Below are 20271 nucleotides of genomic sequence, written 5' to 3'. Positions count from 1 at the left end.
GAGGATGCTGTGCCAGGGAAGCTGGAGCTATTGGGGGAAGAAAATGCTGGTTCTATAACATCCCACCCCTTAGTGGCAAGGTGTTAAAGATCTCCTAAAGGGCCTTCTATCATTTAAATGCTTATAGGGTTTTCATTGAATAGTTCTCCCATCATAGGTAGTAGCAAGGAAGGAAAAAGCAAAACAAAAACAAAAATGAGAACCAATTCACAAGTTGTAAGTGAACAGGGCTCAGAGCATAAAAAAAATGAAAACTAAAAACTCTAAAAACTTGGGAAAAAAGCAAAAATGTGGAAGAAAAACAAAAAACAAACAAAAAAAACCCCAAAATTTGAAAAACTACTATATAGAGGAAAAGCCATCATGGCGAGGAAAATGCTGCTCCTCTCACATACTACAAAAAGGTAGAGTAGTAAGGAATTAGAGAGGCCAAAGACTTGTAGACCATACAAAAGGATCATACCTATCCAGCATAAACATTTTCTTTGAGAAAAGAATCAGAAGTCATTGAATGTGATATGTACTGAATAGCATCACGAAAGTGAAATTGGTTACAAGTCATTCCTAAATCAGTCATATTTGTACAGTCAGATCACTGCCTTGATTAGAACAAAGATAAAAAATAATACAAAGCTAGAATAAAGAATAAAAATTAGAAAAAAGTAATGATGAGAGTAATTAAAAACAACTCCAATCTGACCTATTTCGATATGTTATTGATGCTGAAAGTAAAGAACAGATTCAGAGCACTGTCACTAAATAAAGTAATTGAATACATTAGTCTAACCAATACAAATCAATGACCATAATTAGGAAAGCTTAAAGACCACCTTAGTCATCAGATGCTTAACTTATCTGTCACGCAGTAAAACATGGCAGACAAGAATAAGACTAGTTTAAAATATATAGGGATGGGGCGGCTAGGTGGTACAGTGGATAGAGCACTGGCCCTGGAGTCAGGAGTACCTGAGTTCAAATCTGGCCTCAGATACTTAACACTTACTAGCTGTGTGACCCTTGGCAAGTCACTTAACCCCAATTGCCTCACTAAAAAAAACAAAAAAACAACAACAACAAAAAAATATATATATAGGGATAAGAACTAGATATGTGATTTCAATAGTCTAAATACACCTAGGTAAGAAAACATCCCCTGGGGGCGGCTAGGTGGCGCAGTGGATAAAGCACCGGCCCTGGATTCAGGAATACCTGAGCTCAAATCCAGCCTCAAACACTTGACATTTACTAGCTGTATGACCCTGGGCAAGTCACTTAATCCCCATTGCCTCACAAAAAAAGAAAACATCCCCTACCAATACAAGGTCAGTATCTTCTCTGCAACTTATAGTCAAAAGAGTTGCCTAGAGCACTGAAGAGTTAAGTGATTTCTCCAGGGTTATACAGCCATTACATGTCAGAGGAAGGACTTGAACCCCAGGTCTTTCTGGATTTGATACCAGCTCTTGTTAAGAATTGATATTTGAGGTTTTTATGCCTCGGCATGCACTGGCCTGGGGCTCCACAAACCAAACAGTGCTCCACCCACTGGTTGTAGCCATTGCCAAGGCTCTGGCACCACTCGCAGACATCTACATGGGCCTGGCAAAATTGTAATGATTAGAAGCCTAGTGAGGGCAGTCATGTGACTGTCAGAGCAGCCATCCCATTGGCTGGGGCTGTGTGGGGTGTTTCTAGGTTTGGGGGAGGAGAATTGGGCATTCGAGGTGGAAGCTAGAAAGAGACAGGCATTCTGCTGCATATTTTCAGCTGATTCCTGGGCGGTGGTATTTTTTCAGGTATTATAATTTCCCTTTCCCCATTTTATTTCCTTTCCCTTGATCCTACTGATCCTGTTTGTGTTTTTTTTTTTTTTAAGTTCGTTCTTGTTAAAATAAATCTTGTTCTGTTTTGAGGGAGGCTGCCAGTCTCCTTCCTTGCCCCAATATTGTGGCGAGCTGCTTAGCTAGCACTCCCCAATTAAAAACTCTCCAATCACTGTCAAGTTATCTCTTTTGGAATATATACCTTTTTATAAAATCTCACCAAAAAGTAAGGTAGAAAAAAGCTCTTTGAGGACAAAGACTATTTTTGCTTTTTTGCATTCCTAGCACTCAGCTCAGTGCCCAAGTCATTGAAAGTGCTTAATAAATATTTGCTCATTATGAGCAGTATCACAACATAATAGCAACAGTGAAGGGAAAAATAGTTTAAAGAAAGTTGAGAAGAAACTCAATTAAGCAAAGTCATCCTGATGCATTTAAGGATCAATCCAAAAGGAGAACAAATAAATGAAACAAAGATCTGCAAAGATTTTAGAATATTCTTTTCATTGTTGCATACACAGGAACCACCACATTTAGACTATTAACATAATAGCTCGGGGGCAGCTAGGTGGCACAGTGGATAAAGCACTGGCCCTGGATTCAGGAGTACCTGAGTTCAAATCCGGCCTCAGACACTTGACACTTACTAGCTGTGTGACCCTGGGCAAGTCACTTAACCCCCATTGCCCTGCAAAACAAAACAAAAAAAAACGTAATAGCTCTAAAAAAAATTCTCAGAAGATAATGGTACTGAAAAGAAGAAAAATAGGAAAAGCATCTGAACTATATCAATTATACACAGAGGAGGGTCATTCTGGAAGAAACATAATTTTTAGAGAATTAAGGAATCAATTCTGAAGGAGGGGAAGTTACTAAAGATGTAGAAAAAAATCTCAGACCTTATCACAAAATAACAATAATAACAACAACAACAAGAAGACAATGACAACTTGGAGAGAAATTATAATTACCAAGCCATATGCCTAACTTCCCATCTATGTAAAATTTTTATGAGAAAAATCTATATATGGCATTAAGGGTATTGTTGAGGAGGGTATTAGAAGGGAACAGGTAGTTTTCACCCCGATATTCCACAAAGGATCACACATTTACAATCAAACAATGGACTAAAAGAAGTAGACAATAAGATCCCACTGTGTTTATTGTTTGATGAAGATAAAAAGCACTTGATTCCCTAGAGCAAAATACCACATTAAAGGCTCTTTCTCCTCCTTCAGAAAGTTATCTTCCATATAAGTGACAAGATTCCTTAAAAGATATAACAACTGGGGGCCGCTGGGTGGTGCAGTGGATAAAACACTGGCCCTGGATTCAGGAGGATCTGAGTTCAAATTCGGCCTCAGACACTTGACACTTGCTAGCTGTGTGACCCTGGGCAAGTCACTTAACCTTCATTGACTAGCTCAAAAGAAAAAAAAGATATAAGAACGTATTTAGAATAAATGGGGAAAATGTTGGATCATTCATAGCAAATGTTTAAAAAAATCTTCAAGCTTCGAACTTTTCATGTTTTAATTTCCCATAAAATCTTCACTCATTTTTAATCATAATTAAAATACACATGACATGTAAGCATCAGTAGCCTAAAAAAGGTGGTATTCTAAGTATCATTTTTTAATTATACAAAAATTTTCATGAAGAAAAAATACCAAGCCTACATTTATGCCTGTTAAAATATCTCTGGCATCTATGTTTTATTTACAAAGGAAAATTTCTGAGCCACTTGAAATTTGGCAGTTGAATTGCAGTCATTTCATAGATATTCTGACATATTACTTCATATTCTATATTATGCCTTAAGGAAAACTGATTAGAATTTTATAATTACCATTGTAATTTTCTTTGATTCTCACTGATAATATAATTTACTGTTTTTAGCAAAGAGACTATGAACAGAATAACTGTTGAACTATGTTGTTTATAATAAATAATTGGCTCACTAATCCTTTTATATATATAGCTGCGATTTTTCTTGTTTGTTCCAACTGGATTTTTCTAGAGCAATAAGTAGCCTGAGAAAGAATCTGGACATATGAACACACACATGTGTATGACTCTGCTTTAATTTGCTCATAACAGACTAGGAAATTCATCCAATTTTCATGCTTTCTGATAAAAACAAATTTAGAAATTTTTTCATTATTCTCATTATGTATACAAGATCTGCCTTTCAAAGTAAACTTTTAAAACCTATTCAATTTTAAAATAGTTCTTTTTAATGAACTTGTTCCTAAGGCAATTTTTGAAAGAAAATTCAGTAAACTGTTAAAGTTGTACATCACTCAGTAATATTCCCTACAGATTTTTGACACCTATCTATAATGAACATCATGTATTATTCTGTCAATGAAAATATGAACTTTAAAAAATTTTGATCTTCCTTTTGCTATTAGTAATACCTGTTAAGAAGATTCTCTACTTCCTGAACTTCTGAAATTGACTGTTCCTCATTTGAAATGAGTCGACTTTGAAATTTTCTGTCTTGGAAGTCATACAGCATCACAACAACAAGACTGGTCAGAGCATCTGGCTACCAAATAAAATACACACAAAGAAAATAAAGTGACATACAATAGCAATATTTTCTACTCTTTGGCAACTATAGGGTTATTCGGAATAAAGAAGCAGAATATTATTATAATATTTCTTCTACTCCCCAAGAAGAAATGACCTAATGTAAATTAATCTTTTAACATAAAGAATGATTATAATTATCTGTATATATTCAAGAGGAATGGGCATGGAATCAATCTTAGAAGTGAAAAAAAAATTCAGCAGATTATTTCCCAGAGACTCACCCACCTTTTTCTATTTTTAACAATTTCTCTAGTATTACGCAATCAATTATTAATGGTTATAGAAGACTCTTAAAAAACCCAGAAAGTACAGATATCCCACATTATATTTTAAAAGTCTACTTACTATTGACACATTTGGATAGAAACAGCTGTCTATTAATATACTTTCCAAAATATCTTGATCTAAAGGACAAAGAAATATGTCTTTAATATGACTATCGCTGAAACTAAAAAAAAAAAAGTCAACTTTGTAATGATAATACATTTCAAGTAATCTCATTAAAAGCATTTATTATTGGGGGGCAGCTAGGTGGCGCAGTGGATAGAGCACTGGCCCTGGATTCAGGAGTACCTGAGTTCAAATGTGACCTCAAACACTTGACACTTACTAGCTGTGTGACCATAGGCAAGTCGCTTAACCCCCATTGCCCTAAAACAAAACAAAACAACAACAACAAAAAAGCATTTATTATTGATGTTTTCTTTCAAAAAGTACTCCATTTCTCCATAAAGATTTAGGGGCACAGAGATAAAAATTAAAACTTTATTATACTTTGAACACAGTAAATAATTTAACCTGAAATATACTTGATGAGCCAACACATCCATGAGTAATTCAGAAACTCTCTGACCCTCAGTTTCTCCATCTTTAAAAGGAGTATATAATATTTGTACTACCCATCTCATAGGATTTGGTTTGGTTTGGTTTTTGTTTGTTTTTAATCATAAAAGTATTTTATTATTTTCCAGTTACACATAAAGATAGTTTTCAACATGTTTTTATAAGATTTCTAGTTCCAAATTTTTTGCCCTCTCTTCCCTCCCCCCTCCACAAGAAGAAAGCAATCCGATACAGGTTTTATATGTACAATCACATTAAACATATTTCTACATTAGTCTTGTTGTGAAAGAAGAATCAGGACAAAAAGGAAAAACCTAAAAAAAAAAAAAAGAAAAAGTAGAAACAGTATGGTTTAATCTGTATCCTGATTCCACAGTTGTATTTTCTGGACTTGGAGAGCATTTTCCATCATGAGTCCTTTGGCATAATCTTGGATCACTATATTGCTGAGAAGAACCAAGTCTATCATAGTTGATCATCACACAATGTCATTGATACTGTGTACAATGTTCTCCTGGTTCTGCTCATTTCACTCAGCATCGATTCATTTAAGTCTTTCCAGGTTTTTCTGAAATCTGCCTGCTTATTGTTTCTTACAGCACAATAACATTCCATCACATTCATATACCACAAAACTTGTTTAGCCATTCCCCAATAGATGGGCATCCCCTCAATTTCCAACTCTTTGCCATCATAGGGTTTTTGTAATATAATTTTTGCAAACCTTAAAATCCCTTATGTTTAATTATTTAGCAATATATGATGAATCCCAATTATTTCAGTAGAAAGCAAAAACCAAAATTGCTAAGATATATAACTCTCAATTACACTTTTTAAAAATTTATACCAAATCAAGTGTATTAGTGTACTAATCTATTCAGTTTCTACTCTGAAGTAGTCATGTCTTCATGAAAAGGGAAAAGCTTCAGAAAAGATTCTGATTCTGCCTGAGTCTTTATATATTTATCTCTGGCCAATCTCCCCTGTGTCTATATCTGCTGGGACCCCATTTTCCCTATGGGTGGATGGGGGTGAGGGGAGATACTTCTTACTTCCAAACAGCTAAGTGTGCTTCCCTGACCATATGCCAGGGAAACAAGACAAGATAAATAATACCCTCTAATATTTTCTCCTGCCAAAAGACAGTAAAGAAAGAGAAGGAAAAGAACTCAAGCCCACCAAGACTAGGGTTCATGAAAAACCCATCCAGCTCTCTTGAAATTGTACTCTATTTGGCCTTCTTAAACAATGCCTCCCAATTTTCCTAACTGGCTTACAGATGTAGTATCCCTTAAAGAGCCCACCCTTCCAGCATAATAGGTATCCAGGGAATTCCTGGAGCATGATGCTGCTCACTCCTTTCTTTCTCCTCAGCCATCCTCTACTTTCTTCTCCCTTTTCCTGACATAGGCAGACTGTTAAATTATCTAGAATATTATGGACAGAAGCTAGAAGCTGAGGTTCTTGGATTTTTTTCCCCCTTCTATCCCTGTCCTCCCTGATCTCAAATATGCAGCCACAGTATTGTTTACACAACAAACCTCAGTCCACAGCTACAGTGGGGAACCAACAAGTGTATCCAAGCCCAAGATAATGAATACAGCTAGGAGAGGATAAACTAGGAAATGTCACAGACTGGATTTTCATATTTGGCATCAAGCTGTATAATCTGAACGTGTAAATTCCATTATACATAGTGTACCTACAAGTACCTGAATTCCATTAAATTTGATCATAAATGTCTTTTAACCCTAGTTACTTTGTAAAGATCTCAAGAAATAGGGGGCAGCTAGGTGGTGTAGAGGATAAAGCAAAGGCCCTGGATTCAGGAAGACATGAGTTCAAATTCGGCTTCAGACACTTGACACTTACTAGCTGTGTGACCCTGGGCAAGTCACTTAACCCTCACTGCCCTGCCCCCCCACACACAAAAAAAAGAATCTCGGGAAATAAATTATTAGAATAAAAAAATTAGAAGAGCAACTACTTGGTTAATGGCATTCATTTTCTAGAGATCTTTATAGGAGGTATTCTAGTGTAATGCAAAGTGCAATGGATTTGATAACCCAGGTACCAGATAACTAAGGTTCTAGTCCTGGCTCTACCGTGTCTTAGCTATGACCCTGGTCCCATAACACTTTGCCTCATTTTCCTCATCTGAAAAGAAGAGATAATAATACTTGGTCTAGATAACCCACAAGGTTTAATGAGAATCAAAATGATATAATATATGTAAAGTGTTTGTAAATTATGTGTTATTATATAAATTTCACTTTTCTAACTGGACAGGAATTCAGATTATCTACAATTCCTTCCTTTTTCAGATAAAGAAACTCTGGTCCAAAACGGTCACAGATTTTGAGGCGGAAGGCACCTTAGAGGGCACCTAATCCAATCTCCTTGGTATAAAAAAAAGGAGAAATTGAGGCCCAGAGATGTTCTCTCAACTCTAAATCGAGGGTTCTATCCTATAATCTGTTCAAACAAGGTGAGTAACTTGACCAAAGTTACAAAAAGCTAGCAAGTAGCAGAACCCATGCTTGAACCTAGATCTCAAATTGTCTCAATTCTAAAAATAAGTTTAAGAATTTCTAGGGGCAGCTAAGATGGCGCAGTGGATAAAGCACTGGCCCTGGATTCAGGAAGACCTAAGTTCAAATCTAGCCTCAGACACTTGACACTTACTAGCTGTGTGACCCTGGGCAAGTCACTTAACCCTCATTGCCCTGCCCCCCCAAAACCCAAAAAACAAAAACAAAAAAAGAATTTCTCTGAGATTGTCTTTGTGTTTCTTACCTCTCCACTTCTAGTTATTTCCATCTCCCTACTTCCTCTACCAAGTCCTAAGAGGTCTTACCTTTGGTTTTAAGCTAAAGAACCATTAAACATTCTTTCCAGCTCTAGTTCCACCATTTTCTTTCTGAACTAACATTACAGGGTTTTTTCCTAGCAAGCTGAAGATACAGACTTTCATTCACATGGAATTCAAAGGGGAGGGAAATCAATAAATCAATCAAAAAGCAATTATTAATGGATTGTTACTAGGCATCAGGCACTATGCTGATAAATCTTAATATCAAAGAAAAAGAAAAAAAAAAGGCTTTATCATCCAGGGGCTTACATTATAATGGGAAACACACACGCAAATCAGAACAAAGTAAATAATAGAAGATAGGAGGTAAACTAAGAGGACTGGGGTTTGTAGGGGACCTAGAAAGGCTTGCTTTTTGGAGAAGGTCGGAGTCTGAAAGGAAGCTAAAAGTTCTAAGAATAAGAAGCTGGGAGAACATTCTAGGCTTGAAGAACTAGTACAAAGGCACAAAGATAGGAGGAGCAGCAAGTGGACCAAAATGACTGGATTGTAGAGAGCATGAAGGGCAAGATAATGTCAAAACAAAACAAAACATAAAGGTAGAAAGGGTCTAGACTGTGAAGACCTTTAAGTCACAGCTTCTGTTTGCCACAGTTTCTTACCTCCCAGGGTTGTTCTGAAGTCAAAATGAGATAATATTTGTAAAGAGACTGGCACCTAGCAAGTACTATATAAATGCTGGTTGTTCTTAAATAGAAAGAACAACAAAATGGAAACTGAAGACTGAGAAGCTTGGTCCCAAAGTTGAGATAAGAATGTACATCCTTACTTTCCTTTCTTTGAATTAGGTGGGGAGACTAGGGGTGTAGAACACTTTGGGTAAAGTTGAACTTAGTTGATATGTTGGTAGGTTTGGCTGAACAGATTTTTTCCCCCTCTTTTTCTAGATTCTTTATTATACAGAATTGCTCTCCTATAGGGGTCAGAGATATACTTGGAAATGTAGGTAATATAAAAACAAAAAGTGTTGATGAATATTTTAAAAAATAAAATAAAAATTCATTTCTTGTCAGGGACAGACATTAACCAAAAATTAGTTATTAGTAATTTTATGTTAAATTAAAAGGAATTTTCTAGTGGCGTACCCCCAGGGATATATGTTTCAACCTCAGTGCCTTAACATTTTTATTAGTGACTTGAATAAGAACTTAGCATTCTTATCAAATTTGCAGGTGGAAAACCAACATACCAGATGACAATCAAGACTCAAAAAGATGTATGTAGACAGAATGGAACACTGGGCTAAATCTAGTAAAAGGATATTTAATAGAAATAACCACGTAAAGTCTTATACTTACTTGGTTAGAGGGTAATTCATCTAAAAATGGAGGTGTTAATAGACTGTAGATTCAGTGAGTCACTGGGATATGGCCGTGCTTTCAGCCTATGTTGAGAGGCCTTCTAATAGGAACTGGAGAAACGGAAGTCCTGCTGTACTGTGGCCTGGTTAGATCTGGCATACTGTGTTCAGTGATGGAGGCCAGAGCAATGCTACTTAAATGATAAAGGGTCTTGAGATCATGGCCCATGAAAATCAGTTGAAGGACCTGGAACTATTTTATCTAAGTCATAAGAGCTGAAAAGATTATTATGGAAAGGGGGAATAAAAAAATACTGGATAGGGCAGCTAGGTGGCGCAGTGGATAGAGCACCGGCCCTGGAGTTAGGAGGACCTGAGTTCAAATCCGACCTCGGACACTTAACACTTACTAGCTGTGTGACCCTGGGCAAGTCACTTAATCCCAATTGCATCACTTAAAAAAAAAAAATACTGGGCCCCAAAGGGCACCATGCTATTGTAGCAAGAGCATGGAAATTAGAATTGAGAAATCTGGGTTCAAATTGCTACCAGTGTGGTTCTGGGCAAGTGAGTCAGCCTTCCTGGGCCTCAGTTTCTTCATCTGCAAAGTGAGGAGGTTGGACTAAATGGTTTCTGAGGACCCTTCTAGCTCTAGGTCTACTAGAATAACTTCTCTTTGTGTATGTTTTCTCACATGTAAGATGAGAGCATTGGCTGCCTGATCTCTAAACATCCCTTCCAAGTCTAAATCTATAATCTAATTAACTAGAAGCAAAATTTTACAAAGGGATACATTTTAAATAGATATAGGAAAAACCTCTGGAAGGAGCTGCTTCAGGAGAGTGTGAGTTCTTCTCATTGGAGAGCTTCCTTCAAGCAAAAGCTGGCCTTGCTGATATGTTATTGGGCTAGGGGAGGAGGGGGAGGAATTCCCATTCAGGTTTTTGTTGGGACTAGGTAGCTTCAAAGGGCCCCTCCAATTCTCAAACCGAATGTCCCCTAAGCTTCTTAAATAAAACATGTGTAAAACAGAAATAATTCTCTTTCTCCTAAACCCTCCCCCTTCTGTTGTTCAGTTGTTTCCAACTCTCCCTGACCCCACTTGGGGTTTTCTTGGCAAAGATACTGGAGTGACTTAACATCTCCTTCGCCAGCTCCTTTTATAGATGAGAAACTAAGGCAAACAGGATTAAGTGACTGGCCCAGGGTCACCCTGCTATTAAGTGTCAGAATGAGTCTTTCAGGACCCAGTGCTCTATCCACTGCTACCCTTCTAAACCTCCCCATTAGTGTCATGGACATCACTAATCTCTCAGTCATACCAAATCACAGCTTCAGTGTCAATCCTCAACGTCTCACTCTCACTTACCCCACATAACTAGTCTGTTGCCAAATCTTGTTTCTACCTTCACACTCTCTCTCCTATACTATGTCTCCACTTTCCTTCTCTCTACTCATATAGCCATAACTCTAGTTCAGGCCCTGATCGACTCTCACCTGGAATACTGCATTATTCTTTCTAATTGGCCTTCCTGCTTCAAGTCTCTACACTCCAATGCATCCTCCACTTAGCTACTCAGGTGACTTTCTTCCTAAAGCATAAGTCTGATCATTTTACTTTCCTGATCAACAAGCACCACAGACTCCCTATTTCTTCTAGGATCAAATATTAACTCCTCTGATTGGCAATGAAAGTTTTTCACAGTCTGGCTCCTTTCTGCCTTTCTGGGTTTTCTACACCATAGTTCTCCCTCATTCCCACCCACTCTCCCTCCCTCTCCCAACACAAACTCTCTGTATGACAGTAATACTGGCCTACTGACAATTCCTGGAACATGACACCTCATGTCTCAGCTCCATGCCTTTGCACTGGCTGTCCTCCACGCCTAGAAGCAGGTGTGCTAGTCAAATGTTTAACAACCAGCTCTCTGAGGGAAAAAAGTCATGTATGCACAACATACTTTTAAACTTAATCTGCAATGGAAGGATATCCTGGGAAAGCTCCAGATAAATCAGAAAACCTCAGGGTGATGAACTTGGAAACCCAGGGAAGTGGCAGCAGGAAGTGATCAGGACAAACTAGGCACTCAGGACTCCATCTTGAAATGTCAGAGAGGACCCTAAAGTTCCAGCACTCTGATCCTACATGATCCAAGAGGGCCAGACCCCAGGGGTCATGGAGTTTAGCAGAGGGAGTCAGGGGATCCAGAACAAAAATAGCCAATCACTCCACCCAAAACTGCATCAGCTTGTAGAATCTAGCTCTGGTTCAAAGCTCCAATTTCAGAATCAAAGCTAGAGATGGCTAAATCAAAGAAAATACAACCCAATAGCAAAAATTATTACACATCTAGAGATCCTTCTAAAGGAAGAATAAGTAAACACTCTAACACATACAAGAAGAGATTCAAAGGGAAAAAATGAGTTTTATACAAGGACTAGATAAATACCTAAAAGAAATGAAGCAAGAAATAAAAAACAAAATCTCTGGGGGAAAAAAAAGAACTAGAAAAAGAACTGCTTAGAAGTAGGAAACCATAACCAAGAAACAGATTTCCCACCCCCAAAACTAGAACTGACCAAACAAATCAAAGCCTGCATAGAATGGTGAGACATATTAGAACAAAACTTTAAAACTGAAGAAATAGAAGAAAATATAAAATACATGATATCAAAAACAACTGCCTTGGGGGGGAGGACAAATTGTTTAAGAATTTATTGGGTTCCCTAAAAACCATGATTTTTTTTTTAAAGCCTGGAGATACTGATTCAAGAAATCATAAATGAAAACTGCTCAAATCAATTAGAATTAGAGTCAAGTTATAAAGAATCCACCAAGTAGTTCCTGAAATGAACCCCCAAAAGATAAAAGCTCAAGAATGTCATAACCAAAATCCAAAGCTCCACTTTTTCTTTTCAAAGAAAAAATATTTCAAGTGTATATAAAGGAGTCAAAGTACCAAAGACCTGAGTTTCCACTGAAATTCAGAGGAAATCTTGGAATTCAATATTCCAAAAGACAAAAAAGCAAGTCTTACAAAGAAGAGTAGCTTATTTTGCAAAACTCAGTATTATCCATTGGGGGGGGAGGGGTGTGCCGAGAATGAATCTTTAATAAAATAGAGGATTTTCAAGTATTTCTCATAAAATTATCAGAGCTAAGAATTGGAATTCTGAAATACAAACACAAAAGCCCAAAGAAACCTCAAGTAAGTTTATTTAAGCTAGTCAGTGTTTTGGTGCTAATATTCTAATAGGAAAAGAAGAAATATGTGTCCCTTAAATCCCTTAATTATTTCAAAGGGTACTGAGGGAGTTAAAAATAAGAAAAACAGAGGTCACGGAAGTAGATTAGTTCTGAGGGTCTGAAGAGGGAAAAGAGAAGAGAGAGTAAAAAGTAGAATACACTAATAGAGAAAGCAGGAAGGAGGAGGTATAACTTGCCATTTCTCATAATTGGGGTATGTTAAAAGGGAGAAAGGGCGCTGGGGGAATGGGCATCAGATAAAACTATTACCTGAAAATAACAAAGAAGGATTTTGAGCTCAAATACACACACATACACAGAAAGAGATAGAGAGTTGGTGTAGAAATTATACATCCGACCCAATAGGGAAACATGCAGGGATGGGGGTGGGGGGGGAGAGATGATTAAGAGGGAAGTGAATAGCCACAAACCAAACAAATTTCCTGAATTTAAGGGATTAAAAGGTAGAGAGGAGAGAGGAAGAAAAGAAAAGAACCAACATGGGGGGAACTTATTTTCTTAGACAATTGGAGAATGGCTAAACAAACTGTGGTATATACATGTAACAAGAGTATGAAGTTACAAGAAATGATGATAAAGAAGGGATTTCAGGGCTTCCTTGGTAGTATGAACTGATGCAGAGTGAAGTGAGTAGAACCAGGAGAAAACTTTCTACAGGCCCAGCAACAATGTCCAGAAAAACAACCTTGAAAAGCTTAAAACTCTGATCAAGACAATGAGCAACTATGTCTCCAGAAAACCTATGATGAAGCATGTTCCTCACCTCTTGACAGAGAGGTGATGGAAAAAAATGTACAGAAAGAAATACATTTTGGGGTGTGAATTCTTTTTGCTTGACTGCTTATTTTGTTGGTCAGTTTTTTATTTTCTTCTTGATTTTTATTTGGAATAGGGGTGGTCAGGAAGGGAAGAATTAGCAAGTGATTTTTTTTAAAAAGTACATTATAACATTTTGTAAAATGTAGAAAAGTTTAGAAAGAAGCACAAACAAGGAGGATAGTTTTGAAAGTAACAGGTACAATTTATTATATACTTTTTTTGAAAAGTAAACAGTATGAAATAGACACAGTTCTTTTGTGTTCTGTTGTGAAAATGCTCTTTTTTAGTGTTTAAGTTCAGAATAAAATTTTTTTTTCAAAAAATTAAAGTCAAAATCTGCTTCCCTAAAATCTCCACCCAATCCTCCCCACAAGCTCCACCATCCAAGGCCAGAACTGTTTAATAGTTCTGAATGTGTCTAAAAGTTCCATGTGAGAGCCCTTCAAAGACATGGAGACAGCTATCATGTTCTCCCACCCCCGTCTTGTCTTCTTTAGCTTAAAGTTCTTTCAACTAGTCCTCTTTATGGCATGACATCAAAGGTCTTCATTCATATTCCTGGTTGCCCTCCTCTAGACACTACCAAACTTATCGATGTCCTTCCTAAAAAGTGGCAGAACCCAGAACTGAACACGATACTCCAGATGAGGTCTGACTAGAGCAGAATACTTATTCCTAAAACTGCCATTTAATTTGGCTCAAAACAACTTTTCTGTTTGCCATATCATACTGTTGGCTTATTCTGAGCTTAAAACCTACTAAAATCAAATTAAACAATGTCTAGTCAAGCTTTCTCCATCCCCTACTTAAAAAGTTTATTTTCTGAATCCATTAATAAAATGTTACATTTATCCCTATAACCTATGGCGCAGCACATCTCTGCATTTAAAAGGAACAGGTTCAATTTTAGTGATCTCTCACAGATAAGTAAAGTTTTTACCCCTCTAATGATATAAGAATTTGGCTTTTTGTCTTGATTTCAACAGAAAGGGGGAAAAGTCATTAGATTACATGCAAGCGCCCAGGCAAAATGGACTATCACAGTGGCTTTATTTAACCAAACCAAAAAAAAAAAAAAAAGCAAAGACTAATGTATGAGTGCATCTATAAATAAATATACTAACTACCTTGACTTGCTTGATCTCCCCAATTATCCAGGTTACAAAGAAGAGCTGGGGGCAGTTAGGTGGTACAGTGGGTGGAGCACCGGCCCTGGAGTCAGGAGTACCTGAGTTCAGATCCGGCCTCAGACTCTTGACGCTTACTAGCTGTGTGGCCCTGGGCAAGTCACTTAACCCCAAATGCCTCACTAAAAAAAACAAAAACAAAAACAAAAAACAAAAAAGAAGCGCTGTATGAGGACTGACTATATTAATTAAGACATAGAGGGGGGCTTGACATACCAACAATCTTTTGCAGTGACCAAGAGTAAACCCAGCTTGACATGCAGAAAATCAGCAACTCTGAAGCCAATTAAGACTATACTAGCTTTGAAGCTGACCCCGAGTCATTTAGTGGTTTGTGGACCTTCAAGAGACACCCTTCTCTTCAAAGACTCTCTTGACTATTGGTTATGGAACTCTTGGACAAATATTGTTTTATGTTTTTTGAAGACATCCTTATCATCAGAGACTTGCCTAACTTTGGTTATAGGGCTCTCAAACACATCCTGTTTTTGGAGATATCTCCTTATCTTATTATCTGTGCTCAAGTCTAGAACTACGATCTGCTTATCACCAAGAATGCCTTCTAATTTGTGTATCAAAGAGCCACAGCTCTGACACCGGGAATTCCTCATTCCCCCCTCATCTTGGGGATGAGGCTCTCTGACTCATTTCTTTCTAAGCCCACCTTTCCCCCCCAAAAATTTCTTACCTTAAAAGGTCTATAAACGGCGCAGCTAGGTGGTGCAGTGGATAGAACACTGGCCCTGGATTCAGGAGGACCTGAGTTCAAATCCGGCCTCAGACACTTAACACTAGTTGTGTGACCCTGGGCAAGTCACTTAACCCCAATTGCCTCACTAAAACAAACAAACAAACAAAAAACCTGGCAGAACTGGACCTTTCATTTTCTGGGTATCTTCCCCTTTGGGGGAAAGTGAGATCTGAATTCCCTAAAGAGAGCATCTGCAAGGGACGGCTAGGTGGCGCAATGGATAAAGCACTGGCCCTGGATTCAGGAGTTCCTGAGTTCAAGTCCGGCCTCAGACACTTGACACTTACTGGCTGTGTGACCCTGGGCAAGTCACTTAACCCCATTGCCCCGTAAAAAAAAAAAAAAAAAGCGAGCATCTGCCTCCATTATACCCTTGTATCCAAGCCCACAGCAAAAGCAACTCTCCTCCCTTTCTAGGAGGCCTACCTTTCCCACAGGAAGCCCAAGTCAGCTACACTTGGGATTGTGACTCTCTAGTAACTCAATATTAGTAGAAAGTTGATACCCTTTCCAGGACCTTTACATGCTTCACAAATCACAACACTAGTCAAGAATAAGATCCAGATCATGGCTAGCTAGCCTTTATTGTTCCCCAGATCCAGACCTGAGGTACAAAATAATAACAATAATGGCTTTGAGGTCAGCAAAGCACTTTCTATACCTGGCTAAATCCGATCCTCACAGTAACCTGCTGAAGTACTTGCTAGTATTATCCCCATTTTACAGAGGAGGAAAAAGGCTGAAAGAGGTTAGGTAACTTGTCTTGAGCCAAATAGCTAGAAAGTATCTGAGGTAGGATTCCTGACTCCAGGTCCGACATCTATCAACTCTGCCATCTAGCACTCCTCCATCACTGTCACTGCCTCAGTGCCATTCCTGTGACTATGTGAATAGCCCCTCTAGCAAATCCCTACAGGATACTCCTCCAAGGAATGGAGTCCCTCTCAGTTCAAATAGCCCCTCTCTGCTCTGTTCCCCACCACATACAAACCCCATCACCCGCACTTTCACTGCCCGTAAACTTCTGATCTGTAAACCTTTATAATAAATTTCCATGTGGTGTTAAAAGTGCATTTTAGTACCCAGGGCAACATCTGTTCACCCCTTAGCAAAGAACTATTAAGATTCAAATTTTCCCTGACAAATAGAATTCAGGACTATCTTAACCATAAGGCTGTACCTGAGCAGACTCTCCACATCCCTATTAAGTATCATCTTGTTAGACAATTAATTCTGATAATTTTTTATCCTGGTTTTGTCACCGAACCTGTTAGCTATTGTCACCTGCAAATTTGATATTCATGACAACTATGCCTTTATCCAAGTCATCAAATAAATATGTCAAAGGGCATAGGATCAAGGAAAGATCCTTGTGGTACTGCCCTAGAGACAAATCCAACTGTACTACCATCTAATCCAGATCTGCCCATATCATCCACAAGTAGACACTAAAATGGAGAAAATGAGCTAATGTGGTAGATTCAGGAAGAAGGAGATAGGCTAAGATATATAAGACAGGAAATAAAAACTAAAGGCAAGTTTGCTTGCTAAAATTAATGTCAAAATGTATTAACATTTCATGCATTCAAATGTGTGTTACATTATCTCTGTAGACCACTAAAGCTATTTGTTAATGTTTAAGCAATCAGTAAGATTAATAAAGTCTTGGAATTCAGAAAATAGTACCATAAATAGTACCTTAGAACCTATAAAGAGTAATGATAATGTAATATGACTGATTTTTTAAAAATAACGGATTATACATGTATAGATAAATGTGTCCTTTAATGTAGTTAGCTTGTTTTTATTTATTCCAACAATATTATCATTGCTCAAAATATTTTTGAAATATCAATTTGCTGGGCTCAAAAATAAATTTCATTACTTTTGTAATCACATTTCTGTCCAGATACAATACAATCAGTCCTGGGTCTAAGAAATTAGCATTCTGAAAAATCAAATTCATACTCAAAGAATTAATATTTGCACCCACTGGTGATATTTAAAAGAATGCACTATGGGGGCAGTTAGGTGGATAAGAGCACTGGCCCTGGAGTCAGGAAGACCTGAGTTCAAATCCAGCCACAGACACTTGACATTTACTAGTTGTGTGACTCTGGGCAAGTCACTTAACCCCAATTGCCTCACCAAAAAAAAAAAGAAAGAAAGAAAGAAAAAAGAAAAAAAGTATGCACTCTGAAAGCCATTCCCAAAAAAGGATGTTATCAAAAGGAAAAAAAGCAATATTATGTGGATAATAAAAGGCAGGTATATTTATATGTACAGGAATCTATGCCTAGTCCTTGGTATACATTTTTTTTAGTGAGGCAATTAGGGTTAAGTGACTTGCCCAGGGTCACACAGCTAGTAAGTGTTAAGTGTCTGAGGCTGGATTTGAACTCATGTACTCCTGATTCCAGAGCCGGTGCTCTATCCACTGCGCCACCTAGCTGCCCCCCTTGGTATACATTTTGAACTCTGAAGGGAAAAAACTTTCATTGGGATAGATGAATTACTTCATTTTAATTTTTAGTCTACTTTGTAACTACACCAAGTATGAGTGCCTAGCATAAAAATTTATAGATAAGATTATAATACAAAAGTAAAGGCTAAGGGGAGAGATACACTTAGAGCAAGTGAAGAATAGTTTAAAATATACTTTATCAAGAAAACTATCCTCCCTATCAATTGCCCTTACTTACCATTTCAGTGGAGCTGCCAAGAATTCTCTTCAAAACTTGCAAACCAATTCAACATGCTTTTCTCCAAATTCAGTCAAAAGATAGCATTCACATCTCTAAAATTCTAAAGTTATCCATTTTCTCCATCACCTTGAAACCCTGTTTCTACTTACATTTTAGAGCACTGAAAGCTAGTTCATAGGACAAACGCTGGGATTTTTCATCTTCAAAATCCGGCAAGGACAGCACTGGTTCACTGCCATACCTTATCAAGACTTTGTCGGGTTCCTTCTCAATTCTAATGCCCTGAAAAATATTAGCTGCCTTTATATAAACAGTGTCCTGATATCCATTTTTTTCATTTAAACATATTATACTTTTTTCTTTGGATCCCGATTCCTCCGTATGTGTCAGGGAAGTGAGTTTTGATAGTTCATTTTTAATATCTTCTTTGGAAAACTCCAGTTCATTTGTAGAGTTGAGCATACTTCCCAGTGATTATGTCAGTAAAATAAGCTGGAATCGTAAATCATGAATCATTGGGCTCCGTGAGTGATGGTGTCACCCGCATCCTAATCATGGTTTCTGCCGGGGTGGAGGGAGAAAAGGGATCTTGGTCAGTCAATTACCAATTCAATTACCCTTCCGCCAGCACAGACGAAGCTCAGCAGGGGGACCTGGCTGAGCTGCTGGTCTCCTGAAAGGAGTCACCTCTAAATCGTATGGGGAAGGGAGGGGGGGGCAGTTATTAAAGCTGGGAGGGGGGGCGGCGTAACCCAAGCCTTCCACGCTTCCCCCCCCCCCTTCACTACGAGGAAGCATAGACGAGAGAGATAAGGGGGAGGGGGGGTGTTTGAGGAGCCCAACCCCCTCCGGCCGCTTCACTCCAAACCCCTGCCCGCCCACTCTGGCCCGCCCAACCCCCGGGCTGGGCCGGGCTCTCTGATGGCGAGGGCAGCCCAGAAAGAGGAGCAAACGTGCCCAGAGGACAGTCACCCTTACCCAAAGCGGGCAGTGATGACGCTTCCCTAGCCAAGGGGTGGATGGTGTTTCCCCCAACGCGGGATAAGGCAGCTGCCGCACTTAGGGAAAGGGTCGGACCGTATCTACAACAGGTGAAGGACGAAACCAATCACTGTCACAGTAGCCAGGGCCGCTCCCCCGCCTCAATTGCCTCGGGACGCGTAAGAGGCGGGGTCCTGAGCCCTCCCCCGCACTGCACACGGCCCCACAGTCCCTCCCACTACTCCCTCGGGCCCCGGAGGGCGGGGCCCAGGGAGGCCGTTTCATTTAAATATAGATGGTGCCACCGCGTTCCTCCTCATGGGGGCGAGGTCCCCGAGCTTTCGCCGGCCGGTCCTTCTGCCACGTGAACCCCCAAAACTTTTTAGACCTAGTCCTACGGTATGGGCCCTCTGCGTCTCGGGCGACTGAAGGGGACGAAGGGATGACGGGATCCAGACGTGGAGAGGCCGCCTCAAGGACGAGGCTTCCCCCCTCTCTAAGGAAATCGTATCGTCTGGCGCCCGAGTCTCCATAGTAACGGGGTGGAACAGGTGGGCTCCGCCTGGGCTGAGGCGGCAGGGCTGCTGGGGATTTTCATGCCCTCTTCTTGCTTCTTCCGAGGAGTTGCATCCCTGCTTCATGTTGGTCCCTTCTCCTTCTCCTGTCTTTTCCCTTTCCTATCACCACATCCTTCTCCCCGACCCCCCCCACCCCCACTTTCCTCCGACGTGAGATACCTTCTGACACTTCCAGCCAAATGGTATAAGCCTTGGTCCCGTTATCCGAGATCCTTCTTTCACCTAAAAGAAATAAACACGCGATTCCCTTTTTCCCAGCCTTCATCATCAATTTTACCCACTTCATTCATGCCCCGGTGGAGGCTCCACCGTGATGTTTTAAAATCGCCTGTAGGGCTGGACCAAGTTTGTTTTTTTTCATCTGATAACATCTAGTGTAGAAGAGAGCTTCAGAAAATATTTATTGAATAAAATGAGCATTAACTTAAAAAAACAATGAAAAAGTGGATTGAAAATTATCTGTTTGTCGCTGCTCCCCCCCCCCCAATCTACTTTTAAATAGATACTCCAAAGCCCATCTAATAAATCGGGAAGACGTCTCTCTGG

The 20271-nt window shown here is 39.0% G+C and overlaps 1 protein-coding gene across 1 annotated transcript in view; it reads right to left on the bottom strand.

The window, feature by feature from the left end:
* Positions 1 to 19948, bottom strand: part of NSUN7 (NOP2/Sun RNA methyltransferase family member 7) — a 53779-nt gene extending 33831 nt beyond the window's left edge. Inside the window, exons 1-5 of the mRNA XM_043970493.1 lie at positions 19885 to 19948; positions 19145 to 19248; positions 18316 to 18727; positions 4767 to 4825; positions 4244 to 4374 (exon numbers count right to left, since the gene is read on the bottom strand). Coding sequence (XP_043826428.1) covers positions 4244 to 4374; positions 4767 to 4825; positions 18316 to 18628 — 503 coding nt within the window. The 5' untranslated portion in view covers positions 18629 to 18727; positions 19145 to 19248; positions 19885 to 19948. The remainder of the gene's footprint in view (positions 1 to 4243; positions 4375 to 4766; positions 4826 to 18315; positions 18728 to 19144; positions 19249 to 19884) is intronic.
* Between the last annotated feature and the right edge of the window lie 323 nt (positions 19949 to 20271).

Source organism: Dromiciops gliroides, chromosome 6 (assembly GCF_019393635.1).
Source record: "Dromiciops gliroides isolate mDroGli1 chromosome 6, mDroGli1.pri, whole genome shotgun sequence".
NCBI classification, from domain to species: Eukaryota; Metazoa; Chordata; class Mammalia; order Microbiotheria; family Microbiotheriidae; genus Dromiciops; species Dromiciops gliroides.
The sequence above is the reverse complement of the archived record's forward strand: the minus strand, read 5'-3'. Positions and strand labels throughout refer to the sequence as shown.